Source organism: Vulpes lagopus, chromosome 7, assembly GCF_018345385.1.
Source record: "Vulpes lagopus strain Blue_001 chromosome 7, ASM1834538v1, whole genome shotgun sequence".
Lineage (NCBI taxonomy): Eukaryota > Metazoa > Chordata > Mammalia > Carnivora > Canidae > Vulpes > Vulpes lagopus.
Genome location: NC_054830.1, coordinates 106,740,101 through 106,763,793, shown reverse-complemented (window position 1 = coordinate 106,763,793; position 23,693 = coordinate 106,740,101). Strand labels below are relative to the sequence as shown.

Sequence of the window (23,693 nt, the reverse complement as noted above, 5' to 3'; positions counted from 1 at the left end):
CCCTACATGGAGCCTCCTTCTCCCTCTGCCTATGTCTCTGCCTCTCTGTGTCTCTCATGGATAAATAAATAAAATTTAAAAAAAAAAAAAGTCTGACAAATTATTTCACTTAAGTGCAAAAGAAAAACCTGCACACAGACCTAAATTACAAATCCTAAAACATGAAAATTCTGAATTAATATGGCTTTACAATAAATTAATGACTGCATCAATATTCTCATTTCATGAAGGAGAAAGTAATCAGGTCCTTGTACCATCTCAACCATTAACGCATAGCAGAACAACAAAATATAACGTAGCCAGAGAAATGGATGTTAACTTTCCAAAGACATAAAAGTTAAAAAACTACCGTGATGCTTCCCAGTAATGACAATAATTGCACTGCTCTATTGACTTGTGACTTTAATCAAGAAAAGCTTCCTATTTTTAAAAGTTTGTGTGAACTTTGTATTCAATCTTTCCCTCCCCCTTCTATTTCTCACCCTTTGCCTACATTCCTCCATGCTGGTTCTTCACAAAAGCAAAAAAGAACACCCTATTCTTACAAAATAAACAATGCTTAAGTTAGAAGAAAAACATACAAACCCCACAAAATATCTCAACATATACTCTGCTTTCAATGCCTTTTCCTTACTATTCAAATTGAGAACAAGAAAAAAATCACATTCATATATTACGTGGATGTGTCACTCCATATTATTACATATAATAACCAAGAGAACTGCTTTGTTTAGTACTTAAAAATTTCACCTGAGTTTGCGTCAAGCCCTAAAGAGCATAAATATGCTCCAAGTATTTAAAATACTCTCACCTGTTCAGTAATTGAACTCAAATCATTAGATGAGAAATCTTCCTCTTCATTCTCAAAAAACTCATAGTAATTTTCCAGAAGTCCAGCCATTATCCTGCTCACTATTTCTTGTTCTTTCAGATCTTCCACATCTGTGTAAATGCTACGAATAAAAGTCCACATTGAATTGAGAGTCCTTAAATCAAATACACGTAAAATTAGAAGACAACCAATGACTCACTTTATAAACCTGAGCAATTTATGTCATCATTCTGTGCCTCTGTTTTCCCATCTGTTAAGCCTACCTAATTTGTACCCTCTTCACAGAAATGCTGGGAGGATTAATCAGATCTACTATAAAAAATAATGGTTCACCAAGCAACCTATGATTCTTGGGAAATAATATAATGACTCTATTTCACAAATTCAATTTTTTTATTACATAAAAATTTCTGGAAAAACTTACTGGAAGACATCTGGACCAAAGACAGCAGCCAAAGAGTTTGCAGACCAAATTTCTTCATGATGTGATGCTACATTGGCTAAAAATCTACACAGAAACTTTAACAAACTGTAATTAACAGGTGGAAGCTGCTGTAAAAGGAACCTCAACTTTCTTCCAAATTCATCTTCATTATTATAATCTATAAAACATAATGACAGGTTTTTTTTTAATGAAGTAAAAGTAAAGCTCAGATATTTTGCCAGGTTCACATTACTCCACCCACATCACCTTTTTACTATTAACAATTCAAAACCTCTTCACTTCCTCCACCAGAGGCCAAATGCCTTAGAGCTTCGCATTTCACTTAAGTGGAAGAGAAGAGTTGGAGAGAAGGAACTCAACCCCTCAATTGCTGAAGGATGTCTTCCCCTCTGTTACTCATCGGTCCAAACTCTCTAATTTAATTACTTTTCATTCTCATCATATTGTCTCTTGCATGACTGTACCTGTGTTTTTAAAGCAGTGCCAACCACAAGAAGTCAAAATGCACTGGCCAATGCTAATCAACAACTATGAGTGAACAAAAATGATTTAACCAACACCACCAAAAATCTAACCCAACAAATACAAATCAGCCTTTTTTCCCTTTATTTGAAGTCCAATGTCCAATTTGGTATTTTACTTCCTTCAGGCAGGAATCCAAGCATAAGTTTCAAGTATATTCTGAATCTGGAATCAAAGTTGTCTTCTGGTTTTTGCTAGAAGCTCTATCAAACCAGGGATAAATAATATCCTATAGTAACATCATCACTAAGGAACAGCACTGGCTATTATTGGATAGTATGCCACACATACCACTTTATATGTATTTCTCTTCTTTCCCAACCATCCTCCTATTCCTTATTCTTGTCTCTTGCCTTTCCTTCTCCTCCCCCCTCCTTAACCTTAGCTTAGGTTTCTTGACCATCATAAAAAAGAAAATAGTACTATAGAGATCTAAGAAATTGCCATTCCTGTAGCTAGACCATATAGACCCAAAGAGCATTAAGTCCCCAAATGGGAACCTAAGAAATTAATCTCAGAACTATTATAATTACTGTTTACATGTCAAGATTTCCACAAGATAAAAAGACTTTGAAATTAATGGTAAAGGATTGATTGGTAAGAATCAAATTAGACTACCTTGAGAAAGCTGCATCAAGTGAATATGCAAACTGCCAGGGATAACAGGTTCAGGAAGTTCCTGAAGGAAAAATCTAAGAAGACTAATAGCTGAGGGAACGTCTGCTTCCTTAACCAAATCCACCTCTTCTCCGCTGTCGTATCTCTGCCGAAGCCACTCCACTGTCTCAGCATTTCCATTGACTTGAAAAAGTCCTTGTTGCTCCAGACCTCCTAATTAGTTGACAGTAAAAATTAAGTAAGCTTCAACTTCAACTACCTGGCCATATATATTCATTTTCCTATCAACTTAAAATATTCATACATTTGAAAAGTCCTTCTTGGCTCTCCTGATTGGGCTAAATACCTTCAAATCACACATTTAGAAACATACTATCTCTGTCCTGAGAGAGATTCTATTTTATCCACCCCACCTCCATTAAAAATATTCCTATCACCATCCCACTAAAAAATGCTCTATGCAAAAAAAAACAAAAAAACAAAAACAAAAAACCCACAAAAAAAAACTCTATGCTGGGCATGTCTGACTTTATGATGTAAGAAACTTCTTTCATTTTTCCTTACTGTATTTTGGACATTCCATACTAGAAGGAAAAAAAGGGAAAAAAAATCCAAGGTCAAAGGGATAAGTTGTGTTTATTAAAACAAAGGCTAGCCCTCAAAGAAAGGAAATATATACCATGTTCCTCAATATAGTCCACAACGTGGCGGACTATGAACGGAACCTCATTGTCTGGATGTCCTCCCTGCTGCAGCTCATCAAGTGGAATTCCAAATATTTTGTTAGCAAGAACGGAGTTGCAGTTACTCAAGGAAGGGGAGGAGCTCTTCCTCATATCTTTTTTGCAGCCAGAAATCAAAGCTGTCTTTTCTGCCAAATGAAAGAGAGAGAGAGAGAGAGAGAGAGAGAGAGAGAGACTAATAATCAACAGATGACAATATGCTTAAATACATTACAAAAAAAGCTTTACACCTGAATGTGTTTTCATCATTACATATGTTCCAGTTGTCAGACCCACAACATGTTCTACAAATAAAGCTCAATACAATCATCCAAACATTTTCTCTAGTATGTATAGTTAATTTTGAAAGCTGCCTTCAGTGTTTGAACATTTATCAAACAATAGCAAATACATCATTAAACTTAACAAAGGACATTAATGTCTCAAAGACAAATTAAGGGGCAAATGTGGCTCCAAGAGGACCTTTATTGACCAAGCTTATTGACACAGGTAAAAAAAAAATCAAACCCAATCATTTCTGCATTGTGCTATATGAAGCCCATCTAATCCTGTAATTTCTAAACACCCAAAATAGGAAAGAATCATTTTTTATAAAGTGATAAGCTAATAATCACTTTTCATCAACAACAGGCTAGTAAGAACAAGATTAACCAGTTCTTCTTTCTACATGACAGAGCAGCCACAATACATTTTTATAAACGAAGGAAACTTTTTAGTTTTAGACATCAACTTTCAAATGAGAATGTTCTTTCATCAAGCCTGCTATTTCATTAATTATTTCAAAGAAAAATGTCCATAGCCAGTCTTGTTCAGAAGAAATAAGTTATTTGTCTTAACTTCGTAGGAATAGTGATCAGTAAAACAGTGAGAGAAAACAATGTTTTGAGTATCTGAAGCACAGAGAACAAGTAATCCCAAGAAAAAAAATTGTTCCCTAAAATAAAAGTTATTATTTTAAGTGGGAAATGAGTATTTTGTTTTTTTTGTTTTTTTTGTTTTTAATTTTTTATTTATTTATGATAGTCACACAAAGAGAGAGAGAGAGGCAGAGGGAGGGAGAAGCAGGCTCCATGCACCGGGAGCCTGATGTGGGATTCGATCCCGGGTCTCCAGGATCGCGCCCTGGGCCAAAGGCAGGCGCCAAACCGCTGCGCCACCCAGGGATCCCGGAAATGAGTATTTTGAAAGAAAAACCTTTCAAAAGTTATGTTAATGAACAAAATGACACCAACTGGGCTGGCTTTTTTGATCACACCAGAGAAACAATTCCTTTTCTCACCACAAGAAAGAACAGAGCAAAAAAATAAAACTACTCGATATTCTAAAGTTTCCAAAAATAATTTCTATATTTATTCCATAATAGCCGTACCAGTGGATCAAGAGTGTCACACTTACTTACAGAAACAAAAGAAATTAACTTAGGGGAAGCAAAATGCCATAAATTTACATAGCTTTAAACAAGCAAGACCCATTCATTCTTCAACATATCTAGTGCCAGCTAATAACTACAAAACCTCAAGTTAATAATCAAATAGCAATCGGAGATAATCTCCAAAATTTTTCTGGATTTATACAGCACAAGAGTTATCATTTTAAAAACTTACCTTTGAGTACTTAAACACCTAAGTTTAAAAAATGGCTTCTGCACCAGCTACCCTCACTGAGCAAGCATTCTTTTGTCATTTATGGCTGTTTGAGATTATGGCAGAAGATCAGCCTGTAGTTCCTCATTGAAGAAACGCAGAACTCGATCAGTACTTCAGCAGTTAATCTAGAAGAAAAAAACAATTCTTTTCATTTTCCAAACCATCTCTTACTATGAGAAAGGACTAGAATAAGCAGTGAAATCCATTGAGGGAGGGCACCTACACTGAAAATCATTCTTCTGCCTCAAAATTTGCCTGTGACCTACTTAGAGGGAAAATCTTGCACAAGATTTCAAATTATGATGGCCAACCTGGACAAGAATCTTTCTGGTAAAAGCAAATAAAGGAATTGCAAAGGAGAATCTTTAACAGTACAAACCTTCAGAGATTACACCACTCAAATAATCCATTTTCCTCAACAGATTCTTCATTGACCCACCCATCTCCACTGGGTCCCCACATACTCAGAACAAAATGCAGAAACATTTTCAGATCATAGAACAGAAGAAAGGATTTTAGGCCTGGAAAAGCACTCTATGTACTTTATTATTTTCTTTGTATACAGCAAATATTTTGTTTAGCAAGAATGTAGTTGTCTCAACTTTATGGCTTGGAGAAACAATAGCACATGCTGGGAAAAAAGCACCAAAAATGCTGACGTTCAAGTATTAAATCCACCATCCGATAGATGTGAACCTGAACAACTTCCATGTCTTCATGTCTCTAATGTTAGGTTTCTTTTATAGAAGAGTAATACCTATATAGCTGTAACTGAGATAATACATGCAGGTAGTAGAGAACCAATTTTCTCTCTTCTTTGTATTAATTGTTAAAAGGCTAGCAAACAGATTGAAGAGAGAGATCTGTACGACAATACATTTAATATATGATCTCATCTGTGAATTGTTGTTTCATCACCCTCTGTGAGTTGCAGTAATCTACTTTAAAAATCTTCTAATAAAAAAAAAATCTTCTAATAAGCTCGAGAAACTACCCTGTAGCACTCTACTCAAAAGAGTCCAGGTAAGCAGAAGAGTATTACCATTCAGTGTGGTTTTCAAAAATAAAAATGTCTTATTAGTAACACATACGTCCAGGAAGAACATGAAAAATGGAGAGGAAGGAAAACCACATTCCCACAACAAATCTTCAGTAGATGATTACTTCCCAAACATCCTGAAATGCCTGCTAAAACATGTAGGCTATTCATCTGAAACACAACTTCAAAGTTAAGTTGCAGTAGATCCTTTAGAGAGGTTAATTTCGGAGATAAAATGTTTAATGCACTTACATTAAAGTCAGGTTGATACCTTCACAACATAAAGAAAAAGAGGATTTGCTTGATGTACAATAAATGAACACTCATTAGAAGAGTCTTGTCAGAGGCAAGTTCTATGTATCATTAAAATGGGTACTCAGTGTTTCTGTATCTTGTTAATGAAACCAGGAATCAGCACAGTGCATAAGTATTTAGACTAGAGAGTGGCCCAAAATAACATTTCTGCAAAATGCAAAGTAGTTTTTGACTTTATTTAATACTGTTCCCCACTCCTTGTCAGAGCTTATATCATGTAAATATTCCCTTCCTATCTGTAGTGGATTCAACTGTGCTCCTGAAAAAACTCATGTTCACTCAGGACTTCAAAAATGTGAACTTATTTGGAAATAGGGTCTTTGCATATGCAATTAGTTAAAATTCTCACGATGAAAGCATCCTGTGGGGCGGGGAGTATGCATGGGTAGCTCAGGCCTCTGCCTTCTTCAGTTCAAGTCATCATCCCAGGGTCCTGGAATCAAGCCCCTGCTGGGTGGAGAGCCTGCTACTCCCTCTCCCTCTGATGTTCCCCCAGCTTGCGTTCTCTCTCCTGACTCTCTCTCTCTCTCTCCTGACTCTCTCAAATAAATAAAATCTTAAAAAAAAAAAAAGAAGAAGTCATCCTGGTTTTAGAATAAGTCCTAAATCTAATGATTGGTGTCATTATAAGAAGACAAGACACACAGAGAAACACAGAAAGGAAGAAGGCCATGTGAAGACAGAGGGAGAGACTAGCAGTTATGCTGTCATAATACAAGAAACACCAGGAGCCACCAAAGCTGGTAGAGGCAAAGGAAGATTCCTCCCCAGAAACTTCAGAGAGAATATGGCCTTGCCCACGCTTTGATTTTAGCCTTCTAGCCTCTAAATTTGTGAGAAAAACAACTTCTGTTTTAGAGTTCTGTTTGTATTAATTTGTCATGAAACCCCTAGAAAATTCATGTGATATCTAAACTACAAAATCTAATTCTCAAAGAAAATAGTGTCACGTACCATAGAAAAATGTCCCAAAGAGATCTCTGATGAAATGTCTTAGCAGACAGGATCAATAAAAGCAAAGAAAGCAGCTAATCAATAAAAAGGTTTGACACAAGAGATTACAATGTGCACACTTTCAAAATAACCAAGGATTTCCAAAAGCACAATTTTATTATAAATCAAAACAGCAAAATCATTTTAAGATTTAAAAAAAAAAAAAAAAAAGATTTTTTAAAATTTTAAGTACACTGTACCACCGCCTGCCAACATGGGATTTGAATTTACAACCTCAAGATCAAGAGTTGGGTACTCTAATGACTGAGCAAGCCAGGCACCCCTAAAACAGCAATATATACAAATGACAGTTGTCTTATATACAAATATATACAAATATATAAGACAGTTGTCTTATATACAAATGACAGTTGCCTCCCACAGTGCTAATGACAAGTAAGAAACCATTTTAAATTTTACATGATGAGACAAAAGTGATTAAAAAAAACCTCAATTAAATACCAATTTTCAATAACAGTGGGTGATAGGTACATTCAGTAAAGTGTACCTTCATATACCAGGCTATCAACTAAGGAGCAAGATATTTCTGCATTCCATTTAGTTCCACTTATACACACACACATATATATATGACAGCAAGATATACCTTTTTTAATAGCACAGAATCTTTTAAGTACCTAATAAAATTATTAGAGAGGGCTGGGGTTTTTGTTTTTTGTTTGTTTTTTTGTTTGTTTGTTTTGTTTTGTTTTGTTTTGTTTTAAAGATTCCATCCATTTATTCACGAGAGATAAGAGAGGCAGAGGGAGAAACAGGCTCCCTGCAGGGAGCCTGATGCGGAACTTGATCCTGGAACCTGGGAATCTGGCCCTGAGCCAAAGGCAGACAGATGCTCATCCACTGAGCCACCCAGGTACCCCAAAAGGGGCTTTTTAAAAAAAGTAGCAAGCAGCCTCGGTAGCTTAGTGGTTTAGCACCGCCTTCAGCCCAGAGTGTGATCCTGGAGACCCGGGATCGAGTCCCACATCAGGCTCCTTGCATGAAGCCTGTTTCTCCCTCTGCCTGTGTCTCTGCCTCTCTCTCTCTCCCCCCCCCCCCCCGTATCTCTCATGAATAAATAAATAAAATCTTAAAAAAAAAAAAAAAGTAGAATACCAACATCAATATGATGGACAAATAACTGAGCTCTTACAATAGGCCAGGAACTATTTTAAGGACTTTTTTTTTTTTTTAAGATTTTATTTATTTACCTGAGAGAGAGTAGGAAAGAATATACAGGGAAAGGAAGAAGCCAACTTCCTGCTGAGCCAGAACCAGACATGGGGCTCAATATCAGGACGCTGATAGGATGACCCAAGCTGAAGACAAATGCTTAAAAGACTGAGCCACCGAGGCACCCCCTTAAGGGCTTTAAATGTATTAATTCCTTTATCCTTACAACAATTCTATGGATGCAGATACTTTCATTATATCCATTTCAGTGACAAGAAGTGACAAGAAAACCAAAAAATACTGAGAACTTTCTGGGGTGACAGAAATGTTCTATGTCATGACTCTGATAGTGATGGTTACATGCATAATGCACATGTCAAACTTACTAAACTGAACTTTTTTAATTGAACTGGACATTTAAACTGATGAGTGCTACGGTACATAAATTGTTATTGCCGGAAGCCCCAGTGGTGCAGAGGTTTAGCGCCGCCTGCAGCCTAGGGCTTGATCCTGGAGACCCTGAATCGAGTCCCACATCAGGCTCTCTGCATGGAGCCTGCTTCTCCCTCTGCCTGTGTCTCTGCCTCTCTCTCTCTCTCTCTGTGTGTCTCTATGAATAGATAAGTAAAAATAAAAAATAAAAAATTGTTATTGCATATAAATGATACTTCAAAAAACTGAAAATATTAAAAAGAAACCATACAGGGATCCCTGGGTGGTGCAGCGGTTTAGCGCCTGCCTTTGGCCCAGGGCGCGATCCTGAAGACCCGGAATCGAATCCCATGTCGGGCTCCCGGTGCATGGAGCCTGCTTCTCCCTCTCCCTGTGTCTCTGCTCTCTCTCTCTCTCTCTCTCTCTCTCTCTGTGACTATCATAAATAAATAAAAATTAAAAAAAAAAGAAACCATACAAATCAAGACATAACATCACTTTAATAGGTTAACATCACTTTAATACCAAGCTATTTTCATTATAGGGTATGTCATTTTTAAAATGTACTTCCCCATCCAAAAAGAAAAATTAAATTTTTTTTTTTAATTTTTATTTATTTATGATAGTCACAGAGAGAGAGAGAGAGAGGCAGAGACACAGGCGGAGGGAGAAGCAGGCTCCATGCACCGGAAGCCTGATGTGGGATTCGATCCTGGGTCTCCAGGATCGCGCCCTGGGCCAAAGGCAGGCGCCAAACCGCTGCGCCACCCAGGGATCCCTAAAAAGAAAAATTAAAGATCTATTTTAACCAATTTCAAGAATCTATCCTATTCAGCCCTAGTAAGTTATCCAGCACATTTAGAAGCTACTACATTTTCTATATCGCATTAAGAAAAATTAAAATTGGACTGAAGATTAAGTCTTTTCAAAGCAAATAATGTAACAGAAAACTAATAGTAATAAGATTTGATCTGTGATATACAAATAAAGTTTTATCATTCTGCAAATAAGCAATCTAAGAGCAGCATCTGCCACGGTAAAACCTCTACATTCAAAATGAATAGAAAGGAACGAAAATTCACTTTTGCCCTAAATGCTTTTGACAAAATAGGACGCAATTCACACAGAAAATTTTAAAAGAGCTACCTCAATAATTGCTAATGCGAGAAAGAAAAAAAAATTCCTATCACTAGTTTACTATGAGAAAAAAACCAACAGGGAGCTGGGCCTCAATAAAGACGGTAAACTTTGGGAACAGAAATTTAAGTTTGTAGACAATTACACTGCCTAAGTCAATGAACCAAAGCTTAAGACAAATAAATTTACCCCTGCTCCACACATTCAGCTTTTCATTAGCAAGCTCTAAACATTTCATCAAAGCACCTCTTTCATTCAAATTGAACAAAGATGGCTCTACAAAGATTCCCAAAATGCTAAATCCGTGTGTTCCTTCCTGATGTAAAAAACTGAACAACAGGGGGATCGCTGGGTGGCTCAGCGGTTTGGCGTCTGCCTTTGGCCCAGGGCGCAATCCTGGAATCCCGGGGTCGAATCCAGGGGTCAAGTCCCGTGTCAAGCTCCTGGCATGGAGCCTGCTTCTCCCTCTGCCTGTGTCTCTGCCTCTCTCTCTCTCTCTATCATAGATAGATAGATAGATAGATAGACAGACAGACAGACAGACAGATAGATAGATAGATAGAAAGATAGATAAATATGACAAGGCACTAATTTGTCAGAAACCCTTAACAATACACCCAACAAAAAGGAAGGCTGAACAAATGTCCCAAGAGCACATAAAGTTACCTGTCATGTGTTTGTTCACAGATGCTATTTTGATCAGGAAAAACACCAAGTCAATTAAATTATTAAATTCATATTGACTATGCCATTAAGTGACTATAGTATAAAACAATTCAGTATTAGAAATTTTTTTAAGTTAAAGAGCTATTATTACTCAAATAATAGCTATTATTACTTATTATTATTATTATTACTTATTATTATTATTACTCAAAAGTTTAGGAACTTCTTTACCTTAAAAAACAGAAAAAAAAGAGTATGAAATACTTCTTGTTACAATTTTTACCCCCTATGCCTGAGGACTTGTTCACCTGAATGCACTTTAATATCCTACTTGAAAGTACAATCTTCCTCCGTGGTGATTTTACAAAACTAAAATGAGCAATGGAATTAAGCCTATTTTGTAAGACAACAGTTCCCAAACAATACTAGATATAGCACATATACTTCAAATACTAAAACTCACTAAATGTAACCCATTTTACCTTGAGACAGCTTATTATTCCTCTCTTATTTAACATATTCAAGCAAAAATTGGTTGCCCTTGGAAATAAGCTATTGGTAAACAGCCTGGTTCATTCTGAAAAACTCTCAAAAGGGTTTCATGACCATAGTCAATTATTTTATAACCTCCAACCACGACTTCAAGCTATTCCAATCAAAACAAAGTAATAAAACCAGAGGGAGATGAAGTCTCCTGTAACTAAGTCCCCTCATCTCTTCTTCTCACTAATCTCCTCAAAACTAAAATCTAACCCAAATCCCCCTGGCACAAAATTCCACAATTGTTTTCCACTGCCTAGAGTCCTGGACCCTAAATTATTGATAAGGGAAAGAGACAGGAATTCACTCTTCATTTTTGTATTATATGCATATTTCTAAAGTAGAGTAGTAAGTAATATACTAGTATGTTATACATAAAATAAACATACACAAAAATAACTTTAAGATTAAAATATACAGAAAAATGTAAATTCTAGGGCACCTGGGTGGCTCATTTGGTTAAACATAAGACTCTAGGTTTCAACTCTGGTCATTATCTCAGGGTCGTGAGATCAAGCCCCACTTCAGGGTTCCACCCTCAGTGCAGAGTCAGCTTGGGAATTTTTCCCCCTTCCTCACCTTCCCCCTCTCCGACCTCCTTCTCTCTCAGGCTGTATCTCTCAAATAAATAAAATCATTAAAAACTAAAAAAAAAAAAAAAAAAAAAAAATTAATCAAAAACTGTAAATTTTACTACTACTGCTACACACACACATTTTTTTTTTAAGATTTTATTTATTTATTTGACAAAGAAAGAGAGAGAGAGAACAAGTAAGTGGAGCAGCAGGCAGAGGGAGAGGGAGAAGCTCGGCTGGGAGCCCGATGCTGGGCTCAATCCCAGTATCTTGGGATAATGACCTGAGATGAAGGCAGATGCTTATCCAACTGAGCCACCCAGGCACCCCCTCATGCACACTTTAATATATCATCTTGTCCTTCCAAAGTACAAGAGCATCTCATGACATCAAAAGGCAAGCCAATTAAAAAATGAGCAAGGGACCTAAACAGACATTTTTCTAAAAAAGGCATACTGATGGCCAACAGACATGAAAAGATGCATAACATCAGTCTAATCAGGGAAATGTAAATCAAAAATACAATGAGATATCACCTAACACCTGTCAGAATGGCTAGGATAAAAAGAAAAGAACACAGGTTGGCAAGTACATAGACAAAAAGGAACCCTCCTGCACTATTGGTAGGCAAATAAACTGGTGCAGCAACTATGGGAAATAGTATTCCTCAACAAAGTTCCTCAAAAAATTAAATACAGAAATACCATACAATCCAGTAATTCCACTCATGAGTATTTACCCAAAGAAAAAGAAAACACTATTCTGAAAAGATACATGCAACCCAATGCTTACTGCAGCATTATATACAGTAGCCAAGACATGGACACAACCTAAATGTCCATCAGTCAATGAAGAAGATGTCGTGTATAGGGGATCCCTGGGTGGCTCAGCAGTTTAGTGCCTGCCTTCGGCCCAAGGCATGATCCTGGAATCCTGGGATCGAGTCCCACATCAGGCTCCCTGCATGGAGCCTGCTTCTCCCTCTCCCCTCTGCCTGTGTCTCTGCCTCTGTGTGTGTGTCTCTCAAGAATAAATAAAATAAAATCTTAAAAAAAAAAAAAAGAAAGAAAGAAGACGTAGTGTATATAGGCAATGAGATATTACTCAGCCATAAACAAAAAAGAGATCTTGCCATTTGCAACAACATGTATGGACCTGGAGGATATTACATTAAGTGAAATAAATCAGAAAGAAAGACAAATACCACACAATTTCACGTGTATGTGGAATCTAAAAAACAATAAGAAACAAGATTTGCAAACAGAATAAAATGGTAGTTGCCAGGGGTTGGGGAGGGGGGTGGATATGGGCAAAAAACTGGAGATAAAGAGGTACAAAATTCCAGTTACAAAATAAATTAAGTCACAGAGATGAAAAGTACACCATAGAGAATACAGTCAATAATAATGTGATAACTCTGTAGGGTGACAGATGGTAACTATACTTACTACAGTGAGCACTTCATAATGTATATAAATGTCAAACCACTATGTTGTGCACTTGCAACTAATACAATATCATGTCAACTATACTTATGTTTAAAAAAAAAAATAGTGCCAGTAACCTCACTTCTGAGACCAGTGACCTAGAGCACTATTTCTCTCACTTGTCTGGGGATGGGGAGGGGCTTGCTCAATATACAAAGTACAAAGCCACAACCCCAATCCAGTATCCATTGAGAGTATGGCTTGAACCTCTGTATGTTTAATAAGTTCTTCAGGTCATTATATCGCTTAGAAATATTTAAGAACCTCTGGTATACAAACTTAACCCTAAATTCCATTGCGTGGCCTACAAGTACTTCACCCACCAGTACAATCTCCCTTCCTGCCACTCTTTGAGCTCACTCTACTCTCCAGCAATACTAAGTTACATGACATTCACAATCTACACTTCTCAGGCTCTACACGTATCATTTTTTGTGCTTAAAGCCATAACTCTACACCATAATCAACCACCACTCTGACCAATCCTATCTTATTCACCAAACTTCTATTGATCTTCAAGTCCAATTCTAATTTCCTGTCAAACCTTGCCTAATTGTCGAAGCAGTTCTCCTTCTCCTTTGCTCCTAATGGACCTTACCTTTTTAGCAGTACCATAGAATTTAAAAGTATGTCTGTCTCTCCATAGATAGGATCTGTGAAGGTAGGAACCCTGTCATTTCATCTTTGTAACACTAAACGCCTCACCCAATGCCTGACATGCAGTTTTTTAAATATTTATTGAATAAAGACTTTATTCAATAAATACTGTCTATTCAAAGTTGAGATTAACAAGGGGAATCTCCTTACATGATTAAAAACTAAATAGAACATCAAAAATGGCTGCCATATCTACTTTCCACAATAACAATAAGCAAAGATAATCAAGTCATGAAGGGAAAGCAACTATTAGTTATGAAAATATCTAAAGCACTTTACAAGTTATTTCTCACACCTAGAATAATGCTGTGAATCAGACACTTTTACATATATAAAAAGTCAAAGTGGGGCACCTGGATGGCACAGTCAGTTGGGCAACTGACTCTTGTTTCAGCTCAGGTGATCTCAGGATCACGAGATCCAGGCCTGAGTGGGACTCCATGCCGGCAGAGTCTGCTTAAGACTACCTCTCCCTCTGCCTCTGCCCCTCTTTACCCTGTGCTGTCTTGCTCGCTCTCCTCTCTCAAATGAATAAATCTTTTTAAAAAAGTGTAAGTGGGGATGCCTGGGTGGCTCAGTCAGTTAAGCATCTGCCTTTGGTTCAGGTCATGATCTCAGGGTTCTGGGATGGAGCCCCAAATTGGGCTCTCTGCTCAGTAGTGTGTCTGCTTCTCCCTCTCTTTCTGTGCAATCTCCCTGGCTCTCTCTCAAATAAATAAACAAAATCTTTATAAAAATAAAAATTTAAATATATTTATATTTAAATTTAAAAATAATTTATTTTTTTAAATAAATTTTTTAAAAGTGAAAGTAGTATGAGCCTCAATTACTTACCTAACTTCAAATTTATAAATGGTGATGCTAAAATATGCTGCTGAATCTACTGCACATCTTTCTAACCCAAGTGACTTAAAAATCTTAAGAAGGGATCCCTGGGTGGCTCAGCGGTTTAGCACCTGCCTTCGGCCCAGGGCGTGATCCTGGAGTCCCGGGATCGAGTCCCACATTGGGCTCCCTGCATGGAGCCTGCTTCTCCCTCTGCCTGTGTCTCTGCCTCTCTCTCTCTCTGTGTGTCTCTCGTGAATAAATAAATAAAATCTTTAAAAAAAACATAATAAACTCAACAACAAAGAAACAATCCAATCATGAAATGGGCAAAAGACATGAACAGAAATTTCACAGAGGAAGACATAGACATGACCAATAACCACGTGAGAAAATGCTCCGCATCACTTGCCATCAGGGAAATACAAAACAAAACCACAATGAGATACCACCTCACATTAGTGAGAATGGGGAAAATTAACAAGACAGGAAACAACAAATGTTGGGAGAGGATGTGGAGAAAGAGGAACCCTCTTGCACTGTTGGTGGGAATGTGAACTGGTGCAGCTACTCTGGAAAACTGTGGAGGTTCCTCAGAGTTAAAAATAGAGCTACCCTATAAACCAGCAATTGCACTGCTGGGGATTTACCCCAAAGATACAGATGCAGTGAAAAGCCGAGACACCTGCACCCCAATGTTTATAGCAGCAATATCCACAGTAGCCAAACGGTGGAAGGAGCCTCGGTGTCCATCGAAAGATGAATGGATAAAGAAGATGTGGTATGGAATATTACTCAGCCATTAGAAATGACAAATACCCACCATTTGCTTCAAATTGGATAGAACTGGAGTGTATTAATGCTGAGTGAAGTAAGTCAGTCAGAGAAGGACAAACATTATATGGTCTCATTCATTTGGGGAATATAAAAAATAGTGAAAGGGATTAAAGTGGAAAGGAGAGAAAATGAGTTGGAAATATCAAGAGAGGGTGACAGAACATGAGAGACTCCTAACTCTGGAAAACGAACAAGGGGTGGTGGAAGGGGAAGTGGGCGGGGGAATGGGGTGACTGGGTGATGGGCACTGAGGAGGGCACTTGACGGGATGAGAACTGGATGTTATGCTATATGTTGGCAAATCAAACTCCAATAAAAAAAAATACACAAAAAAAATAATAAAGTAAAGTAATGCCTGTCTCCTGATTAAAAGGTAAGCCTGTAATGTGCTAGAGGAAGATGCCTCCCAACAGGTTCCCTTTTCCCACAGGCACTCCAGCGTCACTGGTCCACTAATATGGCATGATTTTCCATTAACTCAAAGTGACTATCAGCTAAATTAATCCTTCACACTAAGTATATGTACAGTGAGTGACCCTTTTTTAAAAATAGCACTACAGGGCAGCCCGGGTGGCTCAGCGGTTTAGTGCTGCCTTCAGCCCAGGGCGTGATCCTAGAGACCCGGGATCGAGTCCCACATCAGGCACCCTGCATGGAGCCTGCTTCTCCCTCTGCCTGTGTCTCTGCCTCTCTCGCTGTGTCTCATGAATAAATTAATTAAATAAATAAATAAATAAATAAATAAATAAATAACGCTACAATTTAAAAGGTGACAATAAGGCATGCCTGGGTGGTTCAATCAGCTAAGTACCTGTCTTCAGCTCAGGTCATGATCCCAGGGTTCTAGGATGGAGCCCTACATGGGGCTCCCTGTTCAGCTAGGAGCCTGCCTCTCCCTCCTTCTTCTCCCCACTGCTCATTCTCTCTCTCTCAAGTAAAACTTTAAAAAAATATATAAAATAAAAGGTAACAAAAAAACATGTGAGAAAGCATATATACTAAGAGAGAACACATACTCTAGATAGTTAAATGCATGTAATCTCAATTTTTATAAATTTTGAGTCTCCCAAACTCCTCTATCCTAGTAACCTTTTACCTCTTTTCCACTGGAAATATGCACAACCAGTGCCTACCACAAACTAATGAACAAGGTTTTAGGAAGACTATCATTTCCTACTGCACATAAATACAAAACCGTAACACTTCATTTTTTTCATGTAAGGGGTATTGTCGGTATTTCACAACTTGTTCTTTGGGTCCCTTGAAATCAGGATATTTCTCCTTTTGCACAAACTTGTGAAGAAACTTCTCTGGGGAAAAAAAGAAAGAAAAGCTAGCATATGAAAAAACACTTAATATACTTACTTTTGTATGCATTGTCCCCATTAGATTATGAACCTTGAGAGCAAAATATATGACTTCACCTTGTTTACCCAGTTGTGAACACTAAACAAAAGGAGAACACCAATATCTAAACTGATGGTATCATTTCTGGTGTACTTTCCATTTCCAGTTCACTATCCAAATGAATCCTCACAACCATCTTCTGTGAGATAAGCAGGATAGATCATTCCCTCTCTCAGAATAGAAACAAACAAACAAAAAATCTCAGAAAGCTGAAAAAACTAGTTCAAAGTCACTGAACTAGTGACTAGAACTCTAAGACTGCTATCTTTTAAGTGGATGCTCTCTTTCAGGCAACAATGACTACAATCATCACTGAAATTTTTGTTTAAAATTTCACGGAGATGTTTGAAGACACACAGGAGGTAAATTATAAGACACTTAAATATTTTGTGCCTGCTACCCAAAAAATCATTATTCAAACTACAATATTCCTTAGTAGAAAAAAGTTTATCTTTTGAAATTATAAGTTTCAAAAATAATTCTACAATCAATCATAATACGGTCTGCTTTTCCTATAAAAATTCTTTCATCTTATCTGATTCTAAATTTGAGTTCTTTTGCCTTTCCAATTTTTTTTTCTTTAAGTAGGCTCCAGGCCCAGTATGGAGCCCAATGTGGGGCTTGAACTCATAACCCTGAGATAAGGGCAGCCCGGGTGGCTCAGCGAAATCGCCTTCAGCCCAGGATGTGCCGCCTTCAGCCCAGGATGTGATCCTGGGGTCCTGGGATCGAGTTCCATGTCAGGCTCCCTGCATGGAGCTTGCTTCTCCCTCTACCTGTGTCTCTGCCTCTCTCTCTCTGTGTCATGTATAAATAAATAAATTTTAAAAAAAAATACTGTAATAATGTTGTGGCATATGGTGACCACACTTATTGTGGTGAGCACTGAATAATGTATAGAACTGTTGAGTCACTGTAATATACACCTAAAACTAATTTAACATTACAATGTCAACTATACTTCAACAATAAAAGAAATTTTAAGTTGTTTCTGTTATTTTCTTTTTTAAAGATTTTATTTATTTGACAGAGAGAGGACGAGAGAACATAAGCAGGGAGAGTGGCAGACAGAGGGAGAGTGAGAAGCAGGCTCCTGGCTGAGCAGAGAGCTGGAAGTAGGCTCCTTCCCAGAACCCTGGGATCATTACCTGAGTGGAAGGCAGATACTTAACCAATTGAGCCACCCAGGCGCCCTTAAGTTGTTTTACTTATTTATTTATTTTTTTTACTTTTTCTCTCCAAATGTATGGAACAGCAGCTTGATAAAACTAAATGTTTTAAGAATAAGTAAACAGCTCGATGTTTTGTTTTTATATTCCCTAAAGAGGACAATAATAAACTTGACATTCCTCTGAAAGTTGTTTAAAATCAAAGAGATATGAATTATCATACATCATATACACAAGGAAAAGAAAATACACACTAGAGCTAAGTAATAACCTGACAGAAAAGATTAGAGTATTTCCCTCTAACAGAAATCCAATAAATTTCATTAAGTTATCCTATCCTATCAACGCACCTCATTTTTCTCAACTGAAGACTTTCATGCATTCTGGTTTATCTACCTAAAACACTGTCCCCACTTCATCCTACTCATCTTCAGCTCTTACTCAAGTACCATTCTTGGAGGGGCTTTCTCCAATCCATTCAATCTAATGATCTCTGCCTGTTAAATTTTCTCAAGGTCTATCATTCCTTAGCTCCAAATCATTCACCATAGGTTTTACTATATACTCCTTTCCATGTTATATGTCTATTTCTCCCAAAACAGTATAAGCTCCATGAAGTGTGCTGGTGGGTTTAAAAAAAAAAAAAAAAGGCTTCATTAAGGTATAATTTACATACCATAAAATTCACTCTTTTCAAGTGTACTATTTGAAAGTGTCTAGTAAATTTACAAAGTTATATAACTGTTACCAAGTGACTACTTGTTAACTCTGGAATTTAGAAGGAGATAAATATCTGGTGAATGAATAAATCAATCTGATAATGACTTACTCTACTACTATGTGTTCAGTGTACCATGTGATTTCATAGGCAAAATTGCCTTTATTACTATTCTATTTCAAATTATCCTCCCTTATTTCCATTTCCAATCAAAGTCAGCTCTCCCTTAAGGCCCCAAATTGAAACTATTCACCTATTAGCCTACTGCCTCGCTTGGGGAACCATGACTCATTCAGGTCAAGTTCATGTATGCAGGGCAGCCCGGTTTAGCGCCGCCTTCGGCCTGGGGCATGATCCTGGAGACCCGGGATCAAGTCCTGCATCGGACTCCCTGCATGGAGCCTAATTCTCCCTCTGCCTGTGTCTCTGCCTCTCTCTCTCTCTCTCTGGTCTCTCATGAATAAATAAATAAAATCTTAAAAAAAAAAATTCATGTATGCATACTACAATTCCTTTTTCTCTACCAAGTAATCTCCTCCTTTGCCCCCAGCCACATTAATAAAACACTCAAAAAACAAAGTTAAGTTTAGGAGCATTAATGTTACTCACTGGTGAAGACAGGACATTTATTTAATGGATGTACCTTTGTAATATTGAAGTGATGGAAATAAGTTCTTAGTACTGATATACATCTATTTGGGTTCTAAATAAAGAGTGACTTACAATATAATTGGAAATTTTTAGATATAATCAGTCCCTTTGTTGTTTATCCAACGTATAAAACAAATTTTCTAGCTGTTTTTTTTTTTTTAATTTATTTATTCATGAGAGACAGAGAGAGAGAGAGAGGCAGAGACATAGGCAGAGGGAAAAGCAGGCTCCATGCAGGGAGTCCAATGTGGGACTTGATCCCAGAACCCCAGGATCACCACCTGAGCCAAAGGTAGATGCTCAACCACTGAGCCACACAGGTGCCCCTCTAGGTCTGTTTTTTAAATTTCAGCATTTCATTCACTTTTGGAACAGTTTTCAGATAAAAGATTTAATTCATGTATAAAATAACCTTAAGAACCTATTTTTAATTAATCTTTTTTTAAAAATAACAAAGAAACAAAAAAATTCAAAAATGAGCAAAGGACAGGAATAGACATTTCTCCAAAGACACACATACGAAAAGTAGCTTTCTGACTTAAGGAAATGAAAATAAAAGCCAGCTCAACTCCATTAAGATGGCTATTACCAAACAAATAAATCAACCAAAAAAAAGGAAGAAAGTAACAACTGTTGGGAGAGGATGTGGAGAAAATGGAACCCTTGTGCTCTGCTAGTAGGAATGCAAAATGGTACAGCAGCCCTGGAAAACATTTTGGATGTTCCCCAAAAAGTTAAACATAGAATTACCATATGATGCAGCAATTCCACTGCTAGATACATACCCAAAAGAGTCAAAAATAGGGACTCAAACAAACACGTGTATATCAATATTCATAGCAGCATTATTCACAAAAGTCAAAACGTGCATTAAAAAAGAAGACAACATGGGCACCTTGCCGGCTCTGTCAGTAAACATGCGACTCTTGATCTTCAGGGTATGAGTTCAAGCCTCACATTAAGCATGGAGCCTACTTTAAGAAAAAGAGACAGACAACAGGCCCAAAATAGAGTCACCTAGGCTAAGCCTTCATTGCCAAACCAAGACTTTATATCTACCTAGCTGCTTCCCCAAAGAATGTAATCTTAACCAGTCAGTCTGGAATTTCCTGGTCAGCACTAGTGAAGTAATCTGCCTGAGAGACTCAGGCTGTCCAAAGTATGGTGACCTGCCCGAAACAACCCACTCTTTGCTAGTAACTTCCTTATCCTGCCTCCTTCTGCCTATAAGCCTTCCATTTTGTACAGCTCCTCAGAGCTCCTTTAGATCTGCTACATGGGATGCTGCTCATGAATAGTTGAATAAAGCCAGTAAGATTGTTAAAATTTGTTCAATTGAATTTTCTTTTTTAACAGGTAAAAACAATCCAAATGTCCATCAATAGATGAATAAACAAAATGTGGTATATGATACAATGGAATTCAGCCTTAAAAAGGAAGTAAATTCTGATACAAGCTATAATATAGATGACCATGGTCATCTAACATGGTTAAATGAAATAAGTCAAACACAAAAGGACAAACACATTCCACCTACTTAGGGTACCAAAAATAGGCAAATTTAAAGAGACAGAAGGTAGAATAAAGGTTATGGGGCTAAGAGTAAGAGGCAATAAGTAATTATTGTCTACTGAGTCTCTGGGATGATAAAAAAAAGTTCTGTAAATAGATAATGGTAATGGTTGCACAACACCGTAAATGTACTTAATGCCGTAAATTGTACATTTAAAAATGGTTGAAATCGTAAATTTTGTTAAGTATCATTTACCACAATTTTTTCCAAGCATAGTTACAGTAACTTCTATTTTTATATCCTCCAATAGCAAATGTTAGTGTACAATGAAGGAGAAGCCATGCACAAAATGAGTGGTTATTCATAAACGAAAATAAAAATAGCTGTCATTTTACTGGTTAAGGGAAAACTGACAAGTCGCAATGCATTCAATTTCAGCCATTTTCTGTCCTAAAACAATGGCAGTCTAATAAAAAACATACTGTAACATTTACTTCACTCGGTGAAAAATCTTCTGACACTGTTAATATGCCTTTCTACATCTTTCTAAGGACTTAAGTTGTGTCAAAATCCCTAATTGGTGACACAAACTGGAAAAAATACTGCCCTAATTTTAAAAACAGCATAAATTAATAAAGGAGCTCCCAATGGACATACAAATAGTGACCATCCAATTTCAACAATTAATAAATGCACAGTACCCGTGAGAAACCCAGGCCAACAAGTATGGCTACTGCACTTGCAAAAAGGAAAGCTGAAGACACAGCCTCATATTTAACTCAGAGAGGCATCAAACTATCATTTAATGTCTGCCTCTAAAAGTGCATCCCAGTTATTTAACGTCCATAGTATGCATTACCTTGGTGCCGACTGTTATTTTTGGATTATCAGCTCCCTGAAAGGAAGGTAAATGCCCAACTTGAGGTACTTCTCTCGACAATTAGATGGCATAATGAGGAACCGAATGAAATTCTGCAACTGCCTAAAATTCAGTGATTTTTAATTGCTCACAGACAAAAGGTTACCAATTTCTCACTTCTCAAGTGTGCCAACCGATTCAATTTCCTATAACCTTATTTCGGAAAAGAGTCGCCCCAACTGAAACTTAAGGCTGTACCCCTCTCTGGGCTGCGTATTCAGAGTGCATTCTAGACAAGTCCCCAATATACCAATTTTGGCTATATTCTCTGAGCAATTTAAGGAAGTCAGCAACCACTCATCTCACGTGATCTTAAAACGGGGCGCAGCTGAGCCTAGATTAAACCACACTTTTTTTTTTTTTTTTTTTTTTTTTTTTGCATCAACTTCACCGACCAGCATCAAGGAAGTGGGCAGGGAGGTGGCGCAGTCTGGTGTTCAGGCGAGACTAGAAAACGCGTGGGCTGCTGTGCCTCGGACTTTGGGGGAGCTAGGAGATAAGAAGGCACACCAGCTCACGCGCATTGCAGCGGCTGAAAAATCGAAGATTGCCACACCCCCTCCCCCCCCACCCCCGCTGAAGCAGGCACTGCTTCACCTCCTCAAGCTCAGGCAGGAAGGGGGCCCGCTCTACGGGCTCGCCCACCGCAGGGCACTGCCGCCAACCCCGGCACCCCGACGTGCAACGCCCTTGAGCATCGCAAGGCTGGGACAAGGCGCTGGGGGGCGCAGGGCGGGGGGGGCGGTGAGCCGCGGCGCTGGGCGACCCGCGCATGCGCAGAGAAGGGTACCCGCCCGTTCACCTACCGTTGGAACCGCGACGCCCCGTTCCCCGGCCGCGGCCACTTCTCCAGGACCTGCGGCGACGGCAAAAGAGAGAGAACTGAGGCCCCAGGTGGCTCCGCGGCCGGCGAGCCTCCTCCTGTGGCGGCCACTGGCGGGACGCTGAAGCGACGGCTGCGGCGCGGGGCCAGCCCGGTAAGCGACCCCCGGATGCCCCCGGCGGTGGCGGCGGCGAAGACGCGGAAGAAGGGGCAAGAGGGCGACTGAAGCAGCGGCTGAGGCGCAGACCCTCCCTAACGGCGAGCGGGAGGAGAGCGGAGGGCGGAGGGCGGGCGGAGGCCGGGCCGGACGTGACGTGCGTGGGAGGGGGCGGGGCGGGGCGGGCCGCGGGTGGGGGCGGGGCGTGCGCGCGGGCTGGTGGGGGTCCCCGAAGCCCCTGGCCGCAGCCATGGGGTTTGTGGGCGTCAGAACCACGTCTGCTTTCCCGGCCCCGAACCTGGGCCCCTGCGCTAGGCTGCGAGAAGCCCGGCGCGCGCTTGAGGGAGGCGTGTGGGGGTCGTCAGCCCCGGGAGGCTGGAAAGAAGAGAAAACTCGGGGGAGGCGACGTAGGAGGGACACAGTGTCCATGTGTTAGACCGAGGCCCCCTGGTCTCTGCAGAGGCGGCCGTGGCCTCCTGCAGAAGCCCAGGCAAACCCGGGTGCCCTTGTCCAGGTGAGGAGCACGGGGTATACCGAAAACCGCCAGGGAGGCCGAAGCGGTGACTCATGTGCCTACTTCCCAGCGTTGGGGGTCAGATCGGGGACCCTGCCCCCGCCCCCACCCTTCCTCTTCGCCGAAGGACCAGACCTTGACTCCAGAGAGAACATACAGGCCTCTAGCGCGGAAACCGTCTGGGAACATGCGCGTCGATAGGCGACATGCTCGCAGGGAGTTTCCTATACTGAACCAGAGTCTGAAAGCAGAGCTGGAAGGCGTAATCAGGCGCCCTGTGAGCTTGCATAGCCACCCAGACCGACCCTGCAGCTCCCACGCGCTCACAGAGGTGTGAATA

At 39.2% G+C, this 23,693-nt stretch overlaps 1 protein-coding gene across 10 annotated transcripts in view; it reads right to left on the bottom strand.

Annotated features, from left to right (window-relative positions):
• The window catches only part of FAM13B (family with sequence similarity 13 member B), a 93,994-nt gene that overhangs the window by 57,008 nt on the left and 13,293 nt on the right, over positions 1-23,693 (bottom strand). For 8 of the 10 annotated variants that reach the window (XM_041761267.1, XM_041761272.1, XM_041761274.1 and 5 more), the window contains exons 1-6: positions 22,666-22,804; positions 4,765-4,931; positions 3,097-3,288; positions 2,418-2,630; positions 1,257-1,434; positions 812-953 (exon numbers count right to left, since the gene is read on the bottom strand). In XM_041761267.1, the coding sequence (XP_041617201.1) occupies positions 812-953; positions 1,257-1,434; positions 2,418-2,630; positions 3,097-3,253 (690 nt within the window). In that variant the 5' untranslated portion in view covers positions 3,254-3,288; positions 4,765-4,931; positions 22,666-22,804. Of the gene's footprint in view, positions 1-811; positions 954-1,256; positions 1,435-2,417; positions 2,631-3,096; positions 3,289-4,764; positions 4,932-22,665; positions 22,805-23,693 lie in introns of those variants that run through there. The other 2 variants (XM_041761269.1, XM_041761268.1) reach the window with 1 other exon arrangement.